General features: G+C 42.6%; 2 protein-coding genes across 2 annotated transcripts; both read left to right on the top strand.

Annotated features, from left to right (window-relative positions):
- Nucleotides 1-2,666: 2,666 nt before the first annotated feature.
- Nucleotides 2,667-4,889, top strand: LOC144325812 (vomeronasal type-2 receptor 26-like). The gene is made up of 3 exons (XM_077920388.1): nt 2,667-2,708; nt 3,311-3,437; nt 3,988-4,889. The coding sequence occupies exons 1-3, from the start codon at nt 2,667-2,669 to the stop codon at nt 4,887-4,889; spliced, it is 1,071 nt and encodes a 356-aa protein (XP_077776514.1).
- Nucleotides 4,890-7,334: 2,445 nt separating this feature from the next.
- Nucleotides 7,335-21,147, top strand: LOC114587020 (vomeronasal type-2 receptor 26-like). The gene is made up of 8 exons (XM_077920696.1): nt 7,335-7,345; nt 8,199-8,414; nt 11,466-11,643; nt 13,216-14,079; nt 15,146-15,373; nt 17,398-17,524; nt 17,702-18,596; nt 21,129-21,147. Exons 1-8 carry the CDS (start codon nt 7,335-7,337, stop codon nt 21,145-21,147), a joined length of 2,538 nt encoding a protein of 845 aa, XP_077776822.1.
- The last annotated feature ends 2,346 nt before the right edge of the window (nt 21,148-23,493 follow it).

Genomic DNA, 23,493 nt, shown 5'->3' with positions numbered 1-23,493 from the left:
AGGGGCTTTGGTACTTGCCAGACCTCGTCTCCCATGTGTCACTGGAAGCAGCAGGGAGGTTGGAACAGGGCAAATGCAGCAGCAGTAGGAGTTTTCTTCCTGCTCCCAGGAAGCTGCACAAGGCCAGTTGCAAGAGATCAGAGAAACCCTGCTCCTCCTCCCCACCACCAACTGCTGGAGATGCACATTATGCTATTGTCCATTTATATGCCATAAATGGATTTCTTTCCTTTTTACCCTTTTCAGTTCCACAAGCATGTGTCCTTTTTTTCTTCTAAAAGGCTTCACAAAATTTCATCAGCATCTCAAGTGTCCATTTCTCTCGTTTTTGTAAGTAGGTCTGGCTAATCCACAGATTTCCCAGCTATTTCTCCTAATGTAATATATTTTTAAATTTAATTTTCACTAATGTATTCACTTTTGTGACCAGTGTCATTTTAATATAAATCTTTGCTTTTGGTTGGAGAAGTCAATTGCAAAATTCAGAGAAGTACAAATGTCAGAGGACAGCTGCATTTTGGCTCACCAATTGTTTCAGGAATTGTGAATCAGGTGGTTTTTTTTTTTAATTATTAAAATGTTCATTGAACTCAATTCCTCTCCTATCCCTAGTTGTGTCTCATCAGAATGGTTCCAACTAAACAAGGGAGTTGCTTGTCCTGATTTTGTCCACTAGCCCCGACCACTTTTGCTCAATGGTCAAGGAGTCCAGGAAGTTCTGGAGAACCACAGGTTTCTCACTCATGAAATATATGACAATGTCCAAGTACAAAAGAGTTTCTGAACAGACAATTCTTCCACAGTTAAGTTGAGCAGTGCTTCCTTCTTCCCAACTAACAAAACCTGTGGGTATAGGTCCAGATCTTGAATTATTTTAGTGGTGTACATCACTGCAAAGTATAGAAAAACTTGATGCCTTTATTTATAACTGTATGATAGAACTCTCCAATTCTTGTGGAATTTATTTCTTCCTCCAGATTGCTTACTGCGTATTAGCTCCAGTGAGAAGCCCAGAGTTGCAGCCCCAGACATTCTACCGAACGGTGCCCAATGAGAAATATCAATATGCAGGGATTGTCATGCTACTTCTATATTTCCAGTGGACATGGGTAGGAATTGTGGCATCCGATGATGAAAATGGAGAGACCTTTATGCAAACCTTAGTGCCAATGCTTTCCTGGCATGGAGTCTGCTCAGCTTTCAATGAAAAACTACCAGCCATATCTCAGGGTCTAGATAATTTCAGTTCCCTGGAACTCCTTCGGGCCAAGTCCTCTTTCCTGATGGCCTCAGAAGTCAACATATTGGTTCTGTGTGCAGAACCTCAGACCATTACAGTTGTGAAATGGATGCAATATTTCTATTCATTAGCTGAAGATATTGCAGAGAAGTCTACAGGCACCGTGTGGGTTTTGACAGCCCAGTGGGCTTTCTCTTCAGAAACAATGCAAAGGCATTACGATATACAAGTCTTTGATGGTGCCTTGTCTTTTGCAATTCACACAGAGAAAGTCCAGGGATTTAAAGACTTCCTTCAGACCCTGAACCCCAACTCTCCAAATGGAGATGGGTTCCTCCAGGCTTTTTGGCAACAGGCATTCAACTGTTTATTTTCTGCTTCTAATGGGCACAAGGAAAACACAAAGACCTGCACTGGCCATGAGAGTCTGGAGAGCCTTCCTGGGCATATTTTTGAGATGACCATGACTGGCCAAAGTTACAGTATCTATAATGCGGTTTATGCCATTGCACATTCTTTACATCAGATGCACTCATCCAGGCCAAAAAGCAGAATGATGGCAGGCAGAGGTGGGCTCGATCCTCCAGAACTGCAACCTTGGCAGGTGAGATTTCCTGTTCAGAATAAACCTTTGCAAAGTTGATCAAGAGAAAGGAGAATTGTGAAAAATTAAGAATTTGTTTGAAAATACTAAGGTTTGTTTCTACCCATGACTGCCCACCCATTCTGTCCACCCACACCAACTATTTTCTAGAACCTGCATTTGTTTCTGCACTAAAGAGTACTGTATAGGGCTATTTTCAAATGTGGTTACCTGGTCTGTTTTTTAACTCCCTTCCAGTGACGTTCATTGATTATAGTGGGCCTGAAAGTTAAGTTCATTTTACGTTGGTTTATTTACGTTGGTAAATAAACAAATGGAGAACAGGGAAAACCCACCATGAGCTTCTCTCCATTTCTTTGTCCCCTTCTCCCTGCACACCCACCTTGCAGGAGGGGCAGTTCCAGGGCTTCCTGACATGGCACCATTTTGCCTTTGCACATGGACCCCAGAGCTGAACCCTCACGCAAGTGGCAGGCCAGCTGTACTTACTAGAAATACTTAGGTGCTCCAAATATTGTAGACTGCACAGTTTTGGACTACTTTGCATTGTGTGAAAAATATTGATGGATACTTCTTGTTTTTAAATCCATTAAAGCTCTCCTTTTTTAAACTTTGCCTTTGTTTTCTTCTGTCTAGCTGCACTCGTTCTTGAGGAGTATCTCCTTCAACAACAGTGCTGGTGACTTAGTGTCCTTTGATGAGAATGGGGAGTTAGCAGGTGGATTTGATATTATTAACTGGGTTACTTTTCCAAACCAAACCTTCTCCCGAGTGAAAGTAGGAAAGACAGTTCCACAAGATTCACAAAACGTAGACTTCAGCATGGATGAGGGAGCCATCACATGGCACAGATCTTTTAATCAGGTGGGACCATTGTTGTTGTTTTTTAAATGAGGTATTGTTATTAAGAATACAAATTATAAGGTTAATGTAGACATTCTTTATCATTAATAAGCAAATTGTTGAAGAATAATCCATGTCCAGCACATTATTTTACCATCATATATGAGGTGAGAAGTCAATCTACTTTAGTGTTCTGGTTTAAAAGTATATAATGTAATATATTCCACTATTTTGCATATGGAATATTGTTGCCTTCCAACTCTCCTCCTCCCTGATCATTGGCCAGGCTGGTTTTCAGACTGAGGGGAGTTACAGTCCTATACCATCTGGTGGACCAAAGGTTTCACATTCCTGATATATAGGATTTCAATATAACATTTTGATGCTTTGCACATGAAGGGAGGAGTAAATCATACTGAACCAAGTGAGATTTACAGCTCAGAAGAGAAGGGGAAGCTACTTTAGTGTTCTGGTTTAAAAGTAGATAATGTAATATATTCCACTATTTTGCATATGCCTTTCTGGAATAATGTTAATCAGTTAGCTGATCTCTTTTCTTTGGTTAAAATTGTGTTGTTTACAAGGCACAAGAGAGCTACATTTTCTCCTCTTTTTATGGCTAGGTGCTGCCCCTTGCCTTGTGTAATGATCACTGCCAGCCAGGCTACAGCAGGAAAAAGAAGGAGGGGTTGCCATTTTGTTGCTATGATTGTGCTTCATGTCCACATGGGATGATTTCAAATCAAATGGGTAGGAGACATAATCTGCTATTTTGTATAATGCTTGCTAATATCTATTTCAACTCTTTCCCTCTATTAGCAGTTCAGTACTCCTAAACAGAAGAGCAGCTGCACTGATATCTGGAAGAAAAAAAGAGATAGTTGGGGAAACTAAATCCAGAACTTTTACAAGTGAGATCTGTGGAAATAGGTGTGGAATATGTCTGGTGTTATCTGTTGTATAGGTGTGTGAGCCAGAAAAAAGCATGAAATGATCTCCTTACCCAGAACTGTCCTCAGCCCAGCCTCTGAGCCCAAAGTGGCTGTTCTCAAGAAGCCTCCATCACTATGAAGATCTCTCTGGGTGTGACCAACTCAACTAAGGGCACAACCAAAGGCCTTGTTTCTGATCATTAACTGCAGATGAAAGGCAGAGTAGAACCTATTGCGGATTATGCATAATGACAGGAGATTGTACAAACAGTTTTCAATATTCACTTATCTCTGATACTTATTTCAACTAATTAATGTCTTATTTGTCAGAACTCATATATCACTCATTTCAATTTTATTTTTTTCAGATATGGATTATTGTTTCCAATGCCAAGATGACCAATTTCCAAACAAGGACAGAGATCAGTGCATCCCCAAACGCCAACATTTCCTTTCCTACGCAGAACCTTTAGGGTTCGTTTTAGCTTCCTTAGCTCTGGTCTTTTCTCTGCTCACAGCTTGGATACTTGGCGTCTTCTCTAGGAATGGGGACACTCCCATTGTCAAAGCCAACAACCGGGACCTCACCTACACTCTGCTCATTTCCCTCTTGCTCTGCTTCCTCTGCTCCTTGCTCTTCATTGGCCAGCCTCACCCAGTCAGCTGCTCTTTACGACAAGCTGCTTTTGGCATCATCTTCTCCATTGCTGTGTCTTGTGTCTTGGCCAAAACCATCACGGTGGTTCTGGCTTTCATGGCCACCAAACCAGGATCCAGGATGAGGAAATGGGTGGGGAAATCTCTCACAAACTCGGTGCTTCTTGGTTGCTGCTCCGTTCAAACCAGCATTTGTGCTGCTTGGCTCTGTACGGCTCCTCCATTCCCAGATGTGGACATGAACTCTCTGATGGAGGAAATCATTGTGGAATGCAACGAAGGTTCTGTCGCGATGTTTTATTCTGTCCTGGGTTATCTGGGATTCCTGGCCATGGTCAGCTTCACTATGGCTTTCCTGGCCAAGAGGTTGCCGGACAGTTTCAACGAAGCCAAGTTCATCACCTTCAGCATGTTGGTGTTCTGCAGCGTTTGGCTGTCCTTTGTTCCCTCTTATCTGAGCACCAAAGGAAAGCAGATGGTGGCTGTGGAGGTCTTTTGCATCTTGGCCTCCAGCGCAGGTTTGCTGGGTTGTATCTTTCCCCCCAAATTGTATATAATTCTTCTGAGGCCCGACTTGAACAGCAAAGACCACTTAATTCTGAGGAGCCAATAGGAATTACCTTGTGTTGATGGTTTTACTTATTGCATTGTTTGCTGGCATTTATTGAATGAAAAGCAGTTAAAGTAATTCCTTGTATTTCTCAACACTCATCCTTTTCATCTTTTTCATTCCCAGAAAAAGCCTCCAACCTACATCTGTAACCAATAAAGCTGAGACCATTTTTTAACTGCATAAAGTTGTTCTGTCAATTTGTTATCCTGTCAATACACTGATCTTCCATGCATAGGGTGCTAAAGGTATATCCCTTCATGGGGAGACATCACCGGTGTGAAACACGTAACTTCTGCTGAGGCTATACTTTATATATTTAGGTAAAAGCTATATTGTATTTATTTATATGTAATCAAGAAAGGCTGTATTTTCTTTTTTTCTCCCCCCCCTTATTTTTGTAAAACGTTGAAACTTTAATAAATATCTTTTTTTTAAAAAAAGAAAGGCTGCTGATCTCAGAATCAACAGCCTGTATAACATGGCAGAACATTATGGACAATTAAGAGGTTGCAGTTTTAATCCTTTCCGCCATCACCCACCTGTGGATACACATCCATCTGGCTTCACAATATGAAGTTGTCACTTTTCCAAGTGGGGCTTCAAAACAATTGAATGACATTTGTTACCCACTGGCCCTCATCTGCCTACAAATGAGACCCAGATTCTCTGAGTTTATCTTCTCCATTTGGGACAGATACAGAGTGGCTGGACTGAAGAACATTTCAGCTGTCAGGAGAACTTACAAATCCCTGCGCAAAGTGCTTTACAAGTGCTGATGATGTTCTGATAGTTCAGGCTTGCAAAGCTGTGTTCATGAACAAGGATGCAGAAAAGGGGAGGTATGGGGAAGTCCGGGAAGTAAGGTGTATGAAAATAAGATTATGAAATTATACATGTTTATATGTTTGTATGTTTGTGTATTGTGTATTGTTTGTTTTTATTTTGTGTTTGGAAAACCAATAAAAATTTATTTTTTAAAAAAAGCAAAGCTGTGTTCATGAAGCTATGGAAACCCCAACAACCAGCTCTTGGGGGGCCTTGCATAGGTCCATATGCAGCACTGTGAGGCCCCAAAGATCAGCTGATAGCAGGGGCTTGCAGAACACCATGTTTGCTGAATTTCAGCCCCAAGGACCAGCTGATCATTCATGTGGGGAAAATGGGTTCTCTGATGTCTCTGTGATATCAGATGATGGAGAGGTATGCTGCCCCATCCCCATGTCACTTGTGGCCCACAGGGAATGTGGGAGATGAGGATCCAGGTCACCTCTCAGATCAAGTGCCCCATAAGATCACAAGATCAACTATGTTGTTTACAATAAAGCTTTAGGCAGTCATAGGCAAACTCAGCCCTCCAGATGTTTTGGGACTACAACTCCCATCATCCCTGACCACTGGTCCTGTTAGCTAGGGATGATGGGAGTTGTAATCTCAAAATATCTGGAGGGCCGAGTTTTCCTATGCCTGGCTTTAGGCCTCAAAAGTTGGTGGAGGTTGATTTAGTTAAAAAACCACAGCCTACAATCTTTAGAACTGTAGAATTAAGAATAGTCATGATACAAAGAATACTATAGCATTTCCCCTTTGGACATAACTTGTTCAAAATTGATTGCTATGGTAGTGTTTCAAGCATTCTAAAGCTCATAGACGAAGATTCTAAATCACTGCATTCACAGATTTTTAAATCTAAACTTCATTATTGCATATTTATCTATTACATTTATATAGCATTTATATAGGTGGGACGTGGGTGGCACTGTGGGTAAAACCTCAGCGCCTAGGACTTGCCGATCGCATGGTCGGCAGTTCGAATCCCCGCGGCGGGGTGCGCTCCCGTCGTTCGGTCCCAGCGCCTGCCAACCTAGCAGTTCGAAAGCACCCCCGGGTGCAAGTAGCGGGAAGGTAAACGGCGTTTCCGTGTGCTGCGCTGGCTCGCCAGATGCAGCTTGTCACGCTGGCCACGTGACCCGGAAGTGTCTGCGGACAGCGCTGGCTCCCGGCCTATAGAGTGAGAAGAGCGCACAACCCTAGAGTCTGGCAAGACTGGCCCGTATGGGCAGGGGTACCTTTACCTTTACCTTTATACTATGGTTCTCCTTCTCCCAATTTCATCTTCACAACAACCCTGTGAGGTAGGTTAGGCTAAGCGTCTGTGACCTGCCCAAGGTGACCCAGTGAGCTTCTTGCCTGAGTGGGGATTTGATCCCTGGTCTCCCATGTCCAACACTCTAACCATTACATCACACTGGTTCTCAGCTGAAAATTATGGTTTGTCCATATGGTGTTAGTTAATGTAATAAGAATTTTGGTTGATGAAATGGATAATGGACTTGATTTAAAGGTTGTGCAAAGTTGTCAGAAGTGCGTGCAGGAGCCAGGCCCTGTGACTGGTAGGGCCTCACAGGATTGGGGCCTTCCTGAGTTTGGCCTGGGAGGGCAAGGCCCATGCCGCACAGGTGAGGCTTGACAGAAGACTCGTAGCACCTCGTGGCAAAGGGTAGGAGGGGTATATAAGACCAGCAGTTCCCTCTGGCTCTTTGCTACAGCAACACGCTACCCACCTAGCTGTGCTTCCTGACTCCTGGTTTCCTGACCTTTGGACTCTTGGCTTCCTGACCCCTGGACTGCTGTCCCTGGACTGCTGATTCCTGCTTCCCGACCTCAACCCCAGTCCCGACGTACCAAGTCGGACCTCTGACTGCCCATAACCCAGACCCAGACCATGACAAAAGTTTGTTCTACCTCTTTGAACAATTAACGGCAAAGCAGTTTTTTTTATTCTATATTTTCATCTTAAGTAGTTTTCTGGGTAACCCTTCTTCTCTTTTTTGCTGACTCTCCACAAACTCTTATTGCTCTCCCCACTAAGGGGACCAGCTGAGACTTTGGCTGTGATGTGATAAACATGCTCCCCACCCCTAAATCACTGAGAAGCTGATTAAGTATCCTGTAATTATCAAAGTAATCATGATCATTTCTTTGACTCTCTGGGGTGTTCCAGTAGCTGCATGAAAACTACGAATCAAGACTTGAAGATACTATTAATATCTCCTGTGATGTTCAGAGCTTGGCCTTACACCAAGGGCTCTGTCAGACTGGTCACTGATTCTATTTCCTACAAAAATCTGGCTTTCGTAACCATCCCAGTGAGACTTTGCTGCTCAGTATCACTCAGATGACAATGTGCAAAGAGATGAATTGTCGCCTAAAAAATTCCCTGCAACATGGTAATATTTGCAATCTTGGCATTTGCGCTGCTGCCTCAGACTGTGTGCAACTTTCCTCTTGCTCCTACAATACTCTGTGCAGGATGGTACTTTCCATGATGTTGGCGTCAGCGCTGCTTCCTCCAGATGAATGCAAGGCTGCTGTTGCTCCATGTTCCATCAGTGACCCTCTTCCTATTCTTCACAAATATTATCAGTCTGGAGATGTTGTTATTGCTGGCGTTATGTCTCAAATCTATATAACTTCAAGCATAGCCTTCAATGAACCTCCTACACCTGAACTCTTCGATGACATTCTGTAAGGAAGTGTGTGTGTGTGTGTGTGTGTGTGTGTGTGTGTGTGTCTGTTTAAAAACCGTATCATATATCTGTAATGAATATATTTCTGCATTTGACATATGATGAAGGTGATGCTCATTACACTAGTGGTCAAAATTGTGGTAAACTTTAGGAAAAACTGTATTTCTAAGGTTTGACGGCTTATAAGAACAGTATACCATTAGAATGAACTTCAAAAGTAGATCATTAGAAAGTTAATCTAATGCAGAATATAATGCCACAAACTGTGTTGAATTGTCCTGACCTGAATCCAACAGAAAGTCTGTGGAGGTGATTAAAGAAAATTTTTAGTCAGAAGCAACCAAGGATTTATAGCACAATTTTTAGAAACATACAATCTTGGTTTCTCATTAAAACACCTGGTGAATTAAAATATTTGCTTTACTCCATGGGATGATCTGTCTAGCAATTGTCATAGCTCTGGTAAGGAGTACATCACAACGATCTTCAGTTTGGACAACTACATAGTCTAAGAGATGCCAGGGATTCGACCGAGGGTGCCTCCATGATGTTCTTATTTTTTTGCGTTGAAAGTTTGTGTTGGTAATAAGAAAGTTGTGCACTGCACATATCATCAAAAGTAAGATTCCGTTCTGGTTGCTGCTGCCAATTCCTTCTTTCCCAATAGTCCCAGGCCACAGATTGAAATCTCTCCTAACTCTTGCATTAGAATCACCCAGGAGCATAATTTGTTTTATGTGTGTAGACCAATGCACAGTTTTTGCAGTAAGGCTCTGTTCCGATGGCATAAATTTCATGATGACCAGTAGGTTCTTATGTGCTGCAGCCTCCATCCGCCTTCACAGCCGTTGTAACATGCAAATGTTATCTTCTGTCTGTCCTGCCATTGAGAACTTCTTGGATCATTCTTTGTCTAGCTCCTTTCCTTGGACCTTACCGCCTTGGGTGACCCTGCAGCAGCGGCGTAGCGTGGGTTGTCAGCACCCGGGGCAAGGCAAGTAATTTGTGCCCCCAACCCGTGGATTTGCGCCCCCTAACCTGTGGATTTGCGCCCCCTAACCCGTGGATTTGCCCTAACCCCAGATGTTGCGCCCGGTGTGGCCGGCCCCCCCTGCACCCCCCACGCTACGCCACTGCCCTGCAGGGATTACGAGACTCCCGATGGCTTTGCTCAAAAGGGTCATAGGAACATGCAAGCCCACTCACAATGACAAGGTCATGATCCAGCAAGTCAGTGTAGGTCTATAACCTTTGATAGAATAAGGATAATTCAACACTGTTTGTTGCATTATATTCTGCATTAGATTATCATTCTAATGATATATATATTTATGGTATTAATATAAAAAGTACTGATGTTATGAGCCTGAGATACAGACGTACTTTCCAAAATGTTTTCACAATATTGGCCACTAGTGTATGATGATTACCCTTTCCCTTCCATGTAGTTCTGGTGTTTATGAGACATGGCGGCAGATCTCATATCTCAAACTGACTTCTGCAGTGTGTGATAACCTTTTTCTTCTTATATGGTAGGCTTATACAGTTGTTTTAAAAAGTTTGCAAGGCAGCATAAAAAGTAACATCCCCATTCACTTTGTTAAGGCTTTCCGCTCATTTACCATGGTGAGCGAAGGATTTCTTATTTAATATTTGACTTCAATCAAAGCCAAGTGGTAATTCATTCAGATTAGAGGTTTTTGGTTGTGTGGCAAGACCCTCAAGCAGACCCCCCATTAAGATAAATAAATTCACACGGACACGGATATTTTGTTTAAGGTTTTTGGGCAAGAATTTGGCCACAACTTTATTGATTACAGGAATGAGAGCAGTATTGGCTTCGGCATTGGCAAGACTATATCTGACTCCTGCCCCCTTTGCAGGAAGTCTGTAAGGGTAAACCACCCAAAGGGAAATTGCTTCAGGAGAACCCGCTTGCATCTCCCCTGGTGTTCCCAGCGGCCTGGCACGGCCCTCACCCTTCAAGCGGACTTCAGACAGGAACCAGGCCCTGGATTCCTTTAACGGAATACCCTTGACACTGGAGGGGCAGGCGATGGCCAACCTGCCCTCCCCCATTCACCATAAGCCAATGCCTAACCGCCAAACCTTACAAAGTTGTGATGATTGCTAAGAGGTGGGCAAAGACCAAGTGGCCCATGCCAATTTACCAAATGGAAAAATTCCTACCTGGCTCCTGACTCAAGCCGGGCAACCAACCAAAGTCCAAAACAAGGCCAAACGATCTAAATTAAAGGGAGGGCAGGTGGGTATTCGGCAGCACGAAGCAGGAGCCTGGCACAGGTCACGCTGCCACTTTTATGATTCCCCCCACTATCACCCTTTGACATGATTGGGCAATAGCCCTGGGCAGTTGTGGTGCCACCCCGGCATGTGTGCAATAGCTCCACCCACGCCAGGGTGGGGGGGAACCTGGTTGAGACCCTGCCCGCAACCAGGACCATCTAGTAAGATGATCCCATTAACCAGACTTTTCTCCTCCTCCTCCTCCTCCTCCATAGAACAGAACTAGTAGCAATCAGGGCCAGACCAGCTGTGAGGTAAATAGAAACAGCAGCCTTGGGTCAGGGAATTCCTGCTGCTGCCATTGCACAGCTGCCATGGCTGCCACAGTGGTGCCTAGTGAGATCTCCTAAGATCTTGTGAGCTCACAGAGTTTATCACCAGAAGACACCACCACTGTGCAGCCCCAGGAGGCCAGGCATTGGTGGGGGTGAGGTGGGGTGGAGGCACCTCCCTGTGAGATGTGGTGTCATGTGCATGTATCTGGACATGGATGATTGCATTTAGCAGGACTGAAAGCCATGCTAGGAGTTAGATGTTCAAGGAAGCAAAACATCCAGCTTCATGTTTCAATATATCCACACATTTTGGTGAAGGTGAACTGTTACGCACTATGTCACTCTCCATACAGGCCAGTGACACAACTGTACCAGCATATCCTGGCTTTGGCATTTGCTGTAAAAGAGATAAACGAAGATCCCCAAATCTTGCCCAATATCTCTCTGGGTTTCCACATCTATAACAGCCATTTCAGTCCAAGCTGGACCTACCAAGCCTCCATGGACCTTCTCTCTAGCCAAGAAAGACTCCTTCCCAACTACAAGTGTGATGTTCAGGAGACTCCAAAGGCGGTCATTGGGGGGCCAAACTCTGATTTATGTCTCCACATGTCAACCATCCTGTCTATGTACAAGATGCCAAGAGTAAGAGGTCTGCATGGAACATGGATCATAATGAAAGACGTTTGACTAAGTCTCATTGGGTTGCATGCTGGTAATTGAATGTTTTTGTGATTCAACATCTTGTGGAATAAAATATCAAGGGAATGGCAAATAGTGGGCATAGGTTGGTGTTTATCAACCAAAAATATGTGTCTGCTTCAGTTCTACACCTCCTTAAAAACTCAGGTGGAAGAATTCCTCATTGGACACTTTACTCCTGTGCAGGACTGTAACAAAACGTTTGCTGCCTGTGGTAGCACAACTGTGTGTTTGCTATGCCTGCTGAAAAATCACTTATATATTTCCCAATATAACTTTAACATTCCAAATCAACAGAAATAAATAATATTTGAATCCTTTTGTAGCAGATCCCCCTCTGTAAAACTCTATAACCACCATGGGTTATCTAGCATGTGTGATCTATCTAGCAGGCAGAAGTTGAACAAATAAGAAAGATTTATTTTGCAGAATAAAGTTGGTAAGACAAAAGATGCATCAGGAGATAAAGTTCTTTCAGGAAACAGTTAACTTATTAATATTCAATTTAGTGGATGTTACGGGCTTCAAAAGAAGGTAGTGAACGTACAGCTTATTTAAAATGGCAGTTGCTTATTTTCAGCTTGATGTTACAATTGGTAAACAATCAGCTCATTTCCATTTTTCATTACTTCAGTTTCTTAAACCACATTGCATAGGTGTTACAGTTTCAGATTTTGGTTCTTATACAAGGTAGTGCTTTCTGTCAGTTTCCAGCCCTCTTAACGGGTTTGGGTGTCTTCTCTTTCTAGAAGATCTCTCCCTTCCTGACTGGAAGGAGACCCAAGCAGACAGGATCCTGCAGAGGTGCCATCTTCTTACGAGGATTGAGGGGGCCCATGTGCATGACATCATGACCTCATGACGTCATGCGTGTGATGCCATGAGGAGCCAAATGCCCCTTGAATATTGAGGGGGCTCAGCCCCCTCAAAAATACATTGGTGTGGATGAAACTGCCTCAGCTCCTAGGAGTAGTGTGAATGTTGGAGATCACAACATTATAATGAGAAGGATGCCCAATATTGCAGAAACAGATGATTCACCAATACAAACCAAGGCAGAAGTTTGGAATAGAACAGTCCAGGTGGATTTCATATCATTTTCCATGCAAAGGTCGTGGGACATAGCTTTCCTCTGTGGTTCTCTATCCTTTGCAGTTAACTCAAGGAATCATTATTAGGAATTTATTCAGATGAGAAAGCTTTATCAGGGTTTTCTATGAACAAGCATTTATTTACCTGTTCTTTCCTGTAACCTCCTTTAGATATGAAGGGCAGCAAATTCTGCCATAAACATAACTGCATAATTCTTCTATTTGATGAAAAGACATTAATATCCAAGTATTTCCCCAAACTGCAAATTCTAAATTAACAGAAATAACCAAAAAGCTGAATCCCCCTGGTTAATATATACCAATTAAATAGAGATTGAAACCTGGTTTTGAGTCTAATTGGTGGTTTGAGATCAGCATTTGTTATCTCCTTTCCTCCCTTGATTTTTTTAATGACCCTTTTCAGCTCATCTATGGCTCTTCTCCTGTGACGAATAATGACATTCAAGCCCTTTTCACCCACTGGATATTCCCAGATGGGACTCAGCAATACGAGGGGCTCCTCCAGTTACTGCTCCATTTCCGCTGGATGTGGATTGGTGTGCTTTTTCAACTCCATGATGACACTGGAGAGAGAGTTGTACAAAATGTTCTCCCCATGTTTGCCCAGAAGGGTATCTGCTTTGATTTCATAGAAAGTTTCCCTAAGGTTACCTCTTCTGGTGAGTTTGATGAAATGGTGGAAGAAGGTTCAAAAACCATGAACGTTATTGTGGGAAGCACTGCCAATGCTGTGGTTGTACATGGTGAAATTCATACAATTATGGGAATGAGAACGCTACCCAGGCTTGCAGAAATGAATGATGTGCCAATACAAGGAAACAGAAAAATCTGGATTATGACAGCCCAGATGGATTTCACCTCATTTCCCTTTCAAAGAGGTTGGGACATCACATTCCTCCATGGGGCTCTATCCTTTGCAGTTCACTCTAAGGACCTTCCAGGATTCCAGAAATTTATTCAGATGAGAAAGCCTCCTTTGGAAAAAGAAGATCGTTTTCTCAGGGTTTTCTGGGAAGAGGCATTTAACTGTGGTTTTCATGATTCTGCTTCAGAGAAGAAAGATGGCAAATTCTGCACTGGGGAGGAGAATATTGAGAGCCTTCCTGGGTCTGTTTTTGAAACGAGCATGACAGCCCACAGCTACAGCATCTACAATGCAATCTATATTTTGGCACATGCTTTGCACACCATGCAGTCCACCAAATTAAACTGCAGAGCAATGGCAGCTGGAGCAAGATGGGAACTTACAGATCAAGAGCCATGGCAGGTAATGTTGTCTTCCAGTTAATACAGATGTCTGTAATCAACTCTGGAGCTCAGCCAAAGGAGGGACTTTTCTTGAATACCTCTGTCAGTAGGGGAAACTCATTGCATGTCAAGGCCCAGTTGTTGAATAATAAAACACATGGACACCAGTATTTTAGATTAATGGGCGAATTAAGGCCACAACGAAGGCCTGAAACCAAGAAGGTGATCCCCAGCCACGTGGCCACTTCAATGCAGCAAGTCACGTCCCCCCGGCTGACTGGATTGGTTGGCGGGTGTGACATGGCCAGGACAATGATGTGGGGGCACTGGCTTTCCTCTTTCCTCTCGGGGAGGAAATGACTATCCACTAATGGTTAGGATAACATAATGGATGAAATTCTGCCATCACTTTAAAGTGGGTTCACTTGTCCTTGGAATAGCAAAATATGGCTATAGATGGCTAGGTACACAATATCATGCTATCACTATTTGTACAAAGGCAGCACTGTATCCCCGGAAAGTGATGAGCAGCTTATCTACACATCTTATCCTCCTATCTGAAGGAACGTCCTGTCTCATATTTGTGGTCTAAGTTCTATGAAATTAAGGCCAAGACTAACTGTAATTCTTAAAAGAACCACATCTCACCACCACAAAAAACATTGCTACGATTAAAAGTGTCCTTCACAAAACATTTAAAATGAATATAGTGTTCCACAATGTTGCTCTTTTGTATATGCTCATGAGCAGGTCTTTTTTCAGCTGGAACTCAGTTCTCTCCCCTCGCAGGAGGTCACCATTGCTATTCCAAGGGAACAAGGGAGGTGTTTGTGGTGAGTTCCAGCACCTCTTTTTCTAGAAAATAGCACTGCTCATTAATTCCTTTTTCCTTTTTAGCTCCATCCATTTTTGAAGAAGAGACTCATTAAAAACAGAGAAAGAAAAACACTAAGATACAACTTTTAAATGGACCACAAACTATAGCTCTTAAATGTTAAAGATAAGCACTCTATTTGTACGAATATTACTAATATTTAATCATTTTTGGCAACTTCATTAATTGTTTTTTTCCTCTTCAAACTTAGGTCCACCACTTTCTGGGAAGAGTTTCATTTAATAATAGTGTTGGGGAAGAAGTTTCTTTTGACCAAAATGGGGAATTAGTAGCTGGATTGGATGTAATAAATTGGGTCACATTCCCAAATCAGTCCTTTCTGAGAGTCAAAGTTGGAACAATGGACCCACAAGCTCCCCCAGAAAAGAGGTTAACTATTCATGATGATGTTATCATGTGGCCCAACTGGTTCAACCAAGTAAGAATTTATTCAGGGTTTTCTCTAGTTTTTTGCTAAGTGTCCAAAAACTGCCTCATTGCAACACATTGAATCATCAATTATCAGAATCAGACTCGATCTGTGAAGGAAATATCAGGCTATAGCACTGATAAAAGGAAAGCTATCTTATTTCTAGGTTTATTATCTAGACAATATGGCCAAAAGTGCAAAAATTTAATCTGGCTTGGAACCAACTGGTGAAGAAGACCCCTGCAACCAGCAGGATTGGAACCTCTACTCACTAGCAGACTCAATCCTCCTCAATTTGACTGCTTGTGTCCCCCTGCTTGGAAAAGTGCAGTGTGGGGCTATTTGAAAGCTCTGTTGCAAAGAGCTCTCTGTGCTGCTCTTTGCAGATGCTGCCTGCCTTTCCTTCAGAATCAGCCCAATTCAATCTGGGATTTGGCCAAATCTGTTCCACAGCCGTAATTTGTACCCCACAATTACTCCAGGCAGAGTCAATCTATTATTTAAACCTTCTCATTGGTTTGCAGCATTATGGTAAACATACAAAACACATTCCCTTGCATTGGCTGCAGAGTTAAATGATTAACAGTGAATGTTCACAGAAACCGCAGGTACAAACTATTATTTTTAGCACCTGGCTCCGCAAAAGTAAATTTTAAGACACATGCAGGTGATGAAGACGGTAACTCTGCAAGCAAACAGCACTGCAAGAATCCATCAAAAGCAAACAATTACAGTTGCAATCAAAATTATTCAACCTCCATTGCAAATCAGGTTTATTATCAAAATTTTCAAAATTTCAGCTCTTTGCAAAAGCAATTGAAATAGCTCAACTCAATGGATGCTTCAAGTGGTTTCCCCAAATTCAGCTGAAAATGCAACTTCAACTGGCTTCTCCAGTCTCACTGTTATTCACCCCCTGAATAGAATCCATCAGAACAGCACAAATACAACAGGTGTTGTCTCAAGCACACCTGATGCAACTAATCAAGGGCTACAGGTGTGCTTGAGCTAGAACACATGAAATACCTTGCAAGGGGTTTGTTGAGTGTCAAATGTTGCTGTATGTGAGCCATATTTCTAAGTTAGGAGAATAATATAAGAAAGTAAGTGAAGAGCTCATCGCCCTTCACAAACAAGGATAAAGTAAAGGTACCCCTGCCCGTACGGGCCAGTCTTGCCAGACTCTAGGGTTGTGCGGTCATCTCACTCTATAGGCCGGGGAGCCAGCGCTGTCCGCAGACACTTCCGGGTCACGTGGCCAGCGTGACAAGCTGCATCTGGCGAGCCAGCGCAGCACACAGAACGCCGTTTACCTTCCCGCTGGTAAGCGGTCCCTATTTATATACTTGCGCTTAAAGGTGCTTTCGAACTGCTAGGTTGGCAGGCACTGGGACCGAACGGCGGGAGCGCATCCTGCCGCGGGGATTCGAACCGCCGACCATGCGATCGGCAAGTCCTAGGCGCTGAGGTTTTACCCACAGCGCAACCCGCGTAAGAGAAGAGCTCATCGTCCTTCACAAACAAGGATACAAGTAGACAAAAGATAGCAAAGGTACTGAATATTCCTAGATAAACCATTGGAAGCATAATTTGCAAGTTCAAAGTTAAAGGAACAGAGGCTAAACTACCTGGACAAGGCAGAATTTTGATAAATTTGAATGCAAGTGTATGTCAAAAATATATGAGCAATTTCTATATTCATGAGATACTGACCGAATAAGCTTTCACCTGAACACTTTCTAATTTGAGAAGATATTGCCATGCTAATCTCCGAAGAAGTTCAAAAACATACCAATATGGTTTTCATAAAGGCAAAGGTACTGGAATAATGGTAGAAGCTCCAATGCTACCATTAGCGCTGAATTTAAGATCATCTTCAGATAAAACAAAAAACCTATAGGAAGTTCCAAAGTTCCAATGCTACAATTAGAGCTGGATTTAAGATCTATTGCTTAACCGTCATGTTTACTATTAGAAGATAGGTCAGTGAGATGCAAACTTCCAAACGATTTCCTTCTTTCATTTATGAACAGGCACAACCCACTTCTCTGTGTAATGAGAATTGTCATGTAGGTTATAGAAAGAACAAGAAGGAAGGAAAGCCATTCTGCTGCTATGATTGCCTTCCGTGTCCAGAAGGGAAGATCTCAAACAAGGAGGGTAAGGAATGCATCACACATTTTAATTTTACCTGTGCATCAGAAGCTCCTTTCTCTAGTGGGAAAACAGCATGGAAGTAGCAAATATACATTCTGGTATCTCTTAGGTGCATTGTGACAATCTGGGGACAGAAGAACTTTTTTAAAAATAAGATGTTTATTTCTTTTTCTTTTTCAGACATGGACGACTGTTCAGAATGCCCTGGAGATCAATATGCAAACAATGAACAGGATGGCTGCCTCCCCAAAGACAAAACATTCTTGTCTTATGAAGAACCGTTGGGGATCAGTTTGGCCACGTTTGCCCTCTTCTTTTCCTGCATCACAGCTTTGGTGCTTCAAATATTCACAAAGCACAGAGATACTCCCATAGTCAAAGCCAACAACCGCAACCTCACTTATCTTCTCCTCCTTTTCCTCCTGCTCTCCTTCCTTTGTGCTCTGCTCTTCATTGGCCAGCCTGAGGAAGTCACCTGCCTCCTTCGACAAACTGCTTTTGGCTTGATCTTCTCAGTGGCAATTTCTTGCATCTTGGCCAAAACTGCCATTGTGGTTCTAGCTTTCATGGCCACCAAGCCAGGGTCCCGAATGAGGAAGTGGGTAGGGAAGCCACTGGGCACCCCAATTGTTCTTTCCTGCTCCCTTATTCAAGCCACAATCTGCAGCATATGGCTGGCAACTTCTCCTCCTTTCCCAGACGTTGACATGGACTCAATGACTGAAGAAATAATACTAGAGTGTAATGAAGGCTCCACTCTTATGTTTTATTGTGTCCTGGGATTCATGGGTTGGCTGGCCATAGTCAGCTTCACGGTGGCTTTCCTAGCTAGAAAGTTGCCTGACAGTTTCAATGAAGCCAAATTCATCACCTTCAGCATGTTGGTCTTTTGCAGTGTGTGGCTCTCCTTTGTTCCAACCTACTTGAGCACCAAGGGCAAATACATGGTGGCTGTGGAGATCTTCTCCATCTTGGCCTCCAGTTGTGGGTTACTGGGCTGCATCTTTATCCCCAAATGCTATGTTATTTTACTGAGGCCTGAGCTGAACAGCAGGGAACAGCTAATAAGAAGACAGTTTTAAATAATCCAGAAGTCTGAATCATGCTTGTAATTCTAGGTGTCTGTTATTGCTGTTTTATTTACGTAAATCTGGGATACTCATGTCCCTAGAAATTAAAGAATCAACAAGTAAACAAATAATTCAAGAATTAACAAGTAAACAATAAAAAAGATCTGGAGCAACCCCAAAGAGCTCCTTTGGGAGAAATTGTGAGGACGCAATTATGGAAGTGGTGAATTGATTACTGATTCTGTGGCAATGCTTTTGAGCACAACTGGCCAGGACATGACCCTGTCTGCAACACAAGGGGTTCGGTCAGTCAACCAGCTACTAATCTACCTAACAGTTCCCGCATTCAACCCACATTTCCCCAGTTTCTTCACAAGCTTTACTGATATCAAGGTACACTATTGCCACAGCAGAACACTAACCATTTCTGGCTTTTGTAAGGAAATGTAACACTCTGTATTCCGCCTGCAACTGGAATCTGTATTATTTTAACTATTTCCTCTCTCTCCCCTTAATGGGTGTACAAGGTAGCATCTTTGGGGTCTAAAATGCTGAAAATCATGTCTTCATTGGTGACACATGTACAGCTAGAGGAAATGTGATTGAGGAAGAGTGTTGGAAAAACTAGGAAGCTCCCTTCAGGGAATCCAGTTTGCAGCTGGACTGCTTGCTTGCCTGGGGCACTCGAAATTACAAGAGCACTACTCAATAATAAATATGCATAATTATTTTGATCTTACTATAAGTCACAGAGCTCAATGCTCTAAGGCAATAACTTTCAAACTGGTAATTATCTCAAATTGCTGGGTTTCATCATCCATCTTGCCAAACCCCATGTACATTTTATCAGGCCATGAACATAATCAATATCAGAGTGTGAAAGTGCATATAAAATAAATCCTGTGTCATTCAGAGCCCACATGAGAAATTTTGAAGATGCAGGTTTTCATGAATCAGATCATTGGCATTTTCCCTTTATCAAAATAATCCAGAGTCGTTCAATGAAAGTTCTTGCAATGCAGTTTATGGTAGATGAGATAGAAATCTGACTTTTGGCATCCCTGTTGGCTCCAAGATGGTCATAACATTTCTGCTGCAGATTCTTCTCTTCCTGTGGCTTCAGTTGCCTCCAACTGAGAGCAAGGAACGCTCTGCTGGATGCACCATGATGGAGCCGTTCCAGCTTCCATACCAGAATTATCAGAGAGGGGACCTAATCATTGGAGGAATCGTTACCTATTTTGGCTTTTTATTTGAAGAAATGGATTTCCATGAGCACCCAAACACAAAGCTTATAGATGAACTTCTGTAAGGAAAAAACTCTATCCTTCATAGCGTACCCTTGGTGAGCTCATGTTAGCTATAATTAAACCAAACATATGATGGCATACTCATACCATGTTTCTATGTGACTTTTATCAAGGAGGGATGTTAAACATATATTTTATTCTTTTTACATTGTGCTCTTGGTATCTTCTTCTTTGTTGCTTTATTCCGCTTCTTGAGGTTTCTATCTTCTGCCTGTTCTGCTTTCTCATCACCTGATCCCATGGCTCTCACCACTTTCTCCTAACTTCATCCTCATCCTCCCTCTGTGTTTCCTTTCACACCATTAACATCTGTTTTCCTTTGCAGCAAAGCTTGATTTTCATATTCACAATCACTCTCTTTTAATCTGACAGTCACTGATGAATGTGACATATAAATAACATAGAATCTGGATTATATTCTCTGCTATACAATGTAAACCATATTGGGTAAAAAACTGATGTAAACCATATTGGGTATCAAAACTGAGTTATATGCAGAGTATTAATAAATCTAATTTAGTCTGATCAATTAATCCTAATGGGCCTTCTCTAAGTATGACTAACATTGGCTACAGTATTTTTTGTACAGCCTCAATTTTCTTTGAAGGAGGGAAGGATGGTGACTCAGTTACTGTGAAAGAATAAATCTTATTCCATCTGATGTGCTCTGGTCTCTACTCCCCACCTACACCAAGCACTGATTATCTGAGAGGCACAAGTCAGAATTTCTGACTTGGGAACTTCTCTTCCAGTAAGTGTCCATTGGTTGCTGAAAGGAAATAAAGTGGTAAGAGAAGGATGTGGCAACCAGGTACCCCCTCCCAGCAGTAGTGAAATAGCTGTTTGCTTTAGCCACCTGTGAGGACCCATAATTTTAGGCACCAGTGGTACACCTGCAAATAAGAGATTAATTTACATATGTGTGTTTCAGGATATGAATGCTCTGTACAAAATTAAATGCTTTTTAGATGCAATATTCTTAAAGCTGACTGAATATTGTCCATGGGGTCAACTATCAACTGTTGACACATAAAATGGATATAGAGTTTGTTTGTAAGCTTATTTGTTCTATTTAATCTTTTGGAATTTGCCAGAGAGAGCCAGAAAGTTACCTATGTGCTTAAGAGGGAGAGGATGAGAATACCTCTGACACAAAGTATAACTCTTTTATTAGTGACACACTGAAGTACTACCAGAATACCCTCTCCCTGGTGTTTGCTGTGAAAGAAATAAACGAGAAACCTAATATCCTCCTGAATATGACCTTTGGGTTCCACGTCACTGACAGCTACTTAAATGCAAGGTTGACTTATCAGAACACCCTGAAACTTCTGTCCACCACAGAAAGGATTGTCCCCAACTTTATATGTGAGAAGACGAAAAATAAGATGGCTTTTATTGGGGGACTTGACTCTGACATCTCTCTCCACATGGCTACTGTCTTAGGCATCTACAAGATTCCACAGGTACAGTAAGTGTGGGGGCTGTGAATCTCTTCTGCTTTTGATTCATTAATTATCTTCTAGGTTCTCAATGCTGTCTTTTGCTTTGGTTCATTTTTATGATAAAGTGAAATAAAAAAAAAAATGATACAAAAGCACCTGGGGGAGCTATGCAGTAGTGGTGGGAGTGGAGGGGCTTTGGTGCTTGCCTGACTTTGTCTCCCATGTGTCACTGGAAGCAGCAGGGAGGTTGGAACTGGGCAAATGCAGCAGCAGGAGTCTTCCTCCTGCTCCCAGGAAGCTGCACAACATCAGCTGCAAGAGGTCAGAGAAACCCTGGTCCTCCTCTGCACCAACAACTGCTAGAGATATGCGTAATGTTCTTGTGAAATCAACATGCATCCATAAACGGAGTTGAGAAATTCTCATGGGTTTGTTCTTCAAGCAGATACTTCAATGAACCATAACCATTTGCTCTAACTCTCCAATTCTTGTGGGGTTGATTTCTTCCTCCAGATTGCTTACTGCGTATTAGCTCCAGTGAGAAGCCCGGAGTTGCAGCCCCAGGCATTCTACCGAACGGTGCCCAATGAGAAATATCAATATGCAGGGATTGTCATGCTACTTCTACATTTCCAATGGACATGGGTAGGAATTGTGGCATCTGATGATGAAAATGGAGAGACCTTTATGCAAAGCTTAGTGCCAATGCTTTCCCAGCATGGAGTTTGTACAGCTTTCAATGAAAAACTACCAGCCATATCTCAGGGTCTAGATAATTTCAGTTCCCTGGAACTCCTTCGGGCCAAGTCCTCTTTCCTGATGGCCTCAGAAGTCAACATATTGGTTATGTTTGCAGAACTTCAGACCATTGCAGTTGTGAAATGGATGCAATATTTCTATTCATTAGCTGAAGATATTGAAGAGAATTCTATAGGCACCGTGTGGGTTTTGACAGCCCAGTGGGCTTTCACTTCAGAAACAACACAAAGATATTACGATATACAAGTCTTTGATGGTGCCTTGTATTTTGCAATTCACACAGAGAAAGTCCAGGGATTTAAAGAATTCCTTCAGACCCTAAACCCCAACTCTCCAAATGGAGATGGGTTCCTCCAGGCTTTTTGGCAACAGGCATTCAACTGTTTATTTTCTGCTTCTAATGGGCACAAGGAAAACACAAAGACCTGCACTGGCCATGAGAGTCTGGAGAGCCTTCCTGGGCATATTTTTGAGATGACCATGACTGGCCAAAGTTACAGTATCTATAATGCAGTTTATGCCATTGCACATTCTTTACATCAGATGCACTCATCCAGGCCAAAAAGCAGAATGGTGGCAGGCAGAGGTGGGCTCAATCCTCCAGAACTGCAACCTTGGCAGGTAAGATTTCCTATTCAGAATTATCCTTTGCTTGGGGCTAATCTAATGAGCGATGATACACAGTCCATAGAATGAATACACACAAACAAACATAGGGACATACACACACAACTGCTTAAGGCTTTTACCTTTCCTCTACAACTATTCCCACATTCTTTTCAATGCTTAACTGTTTTTCCTTTCCTTCAAGCTGAAGGAGCCACAATCAAGATAGGACCTGTACTTCCCTTCCATTTGCAGGAACAGTTGAAGGAGTTCTGGCACTCTGTACCCTTTCCCTGCCTCTCTAGGAACATGGGCTGTCAAGACATTTGGAAGCATCTCTTGGATGGGGAAAAGTAAACAAACAAACAAACAAACAAACAAACAAACAAAAACAAACAAACAAAAAACAAAAGAAGGAGATCAGGGAAAACCCACCATGAGCTGCCCCCCATTTCTTTGCCCCCTTCTCCCTGCACACCCACCTTGCAGGAGGGGCAGTTCCAGGGCTTCCTGACATGGCACCATTTTGCCTTTGCACACGGACTCCAGAGCTGAACCCTCACGCAAGTGGCAGGCCAGCTGTAGTTGTTAGAAATACTTATGTTCTCCAAATGTTGTAGACTGCACAGTTTTGGACTACTTTCCATTGTGTGAAAAATATTGATGGATACTTCTTGTTTCTAAAATCCATTGAAGCTCTCCTTTTATAAACTTTGTCTTTGTTTTCTTCTGCCTAGCTGCACTCGTTCTTGAGGAGTATCTCCTTCAACAACAGTGCTGGT

Source organism: Podarcis muralis, chromosome 16 (assembly GCF_964188315.1).
Source record: "Podarcis muralis chromosome 16, rPodMur119.hap1.1, whole genome shotgun sequence".
Taxonomy (NCBI): Eukaryota; Metazoa; Chordata; class Lepidosauria; order Squamata; family Lacertidae; genus Podarcis; species Podarcis muralis.
Note: the sequence above shows the minus strand (reverse complement) of the source record. Positions and strands in the feature narration are given on the sequence as shown.

Bases quoted from the DNA above. Each gene is read 5' to 3' on its own strand.
- LOC114587020 (XM_077920696.1), top strand. The intron at 8,415-11,465 runs GTAAGGAAGTGT...CATCTATAACAG, and splicing joins GAACTCTTCGATGACATTCT to CCATTTCAGTCCAAGCTGGA. The intron at 17,525-17,701 runs GTAAGGAATGCA...TTTCTTTTTCAG, and splicing joins GAAGATCTCAAACAAGGAGG to ACATGGACGACTGTTCAGAA.
- LOC144325812 (XM_077920388.1), top strand. From the start codon at position 2,667: ATGGATGAGGGAGCCATCACATGGCACAGATCTTTTAATCAG. The intron at 2,709-3,310 runs GTGGGACCATTG...TTTTATGGCTAG, and splicing joins GGCACAGATCTTTTAATCAG to GTGCTGCCCCTTGCCTTGTG. The intron at 3,438-3,987 runs GTAGGAGACATA...TATTTTTTTCAG, and splicing joins GATGATTTCAAATCAAATGG to ATATGGATTATTGTTTCCAA.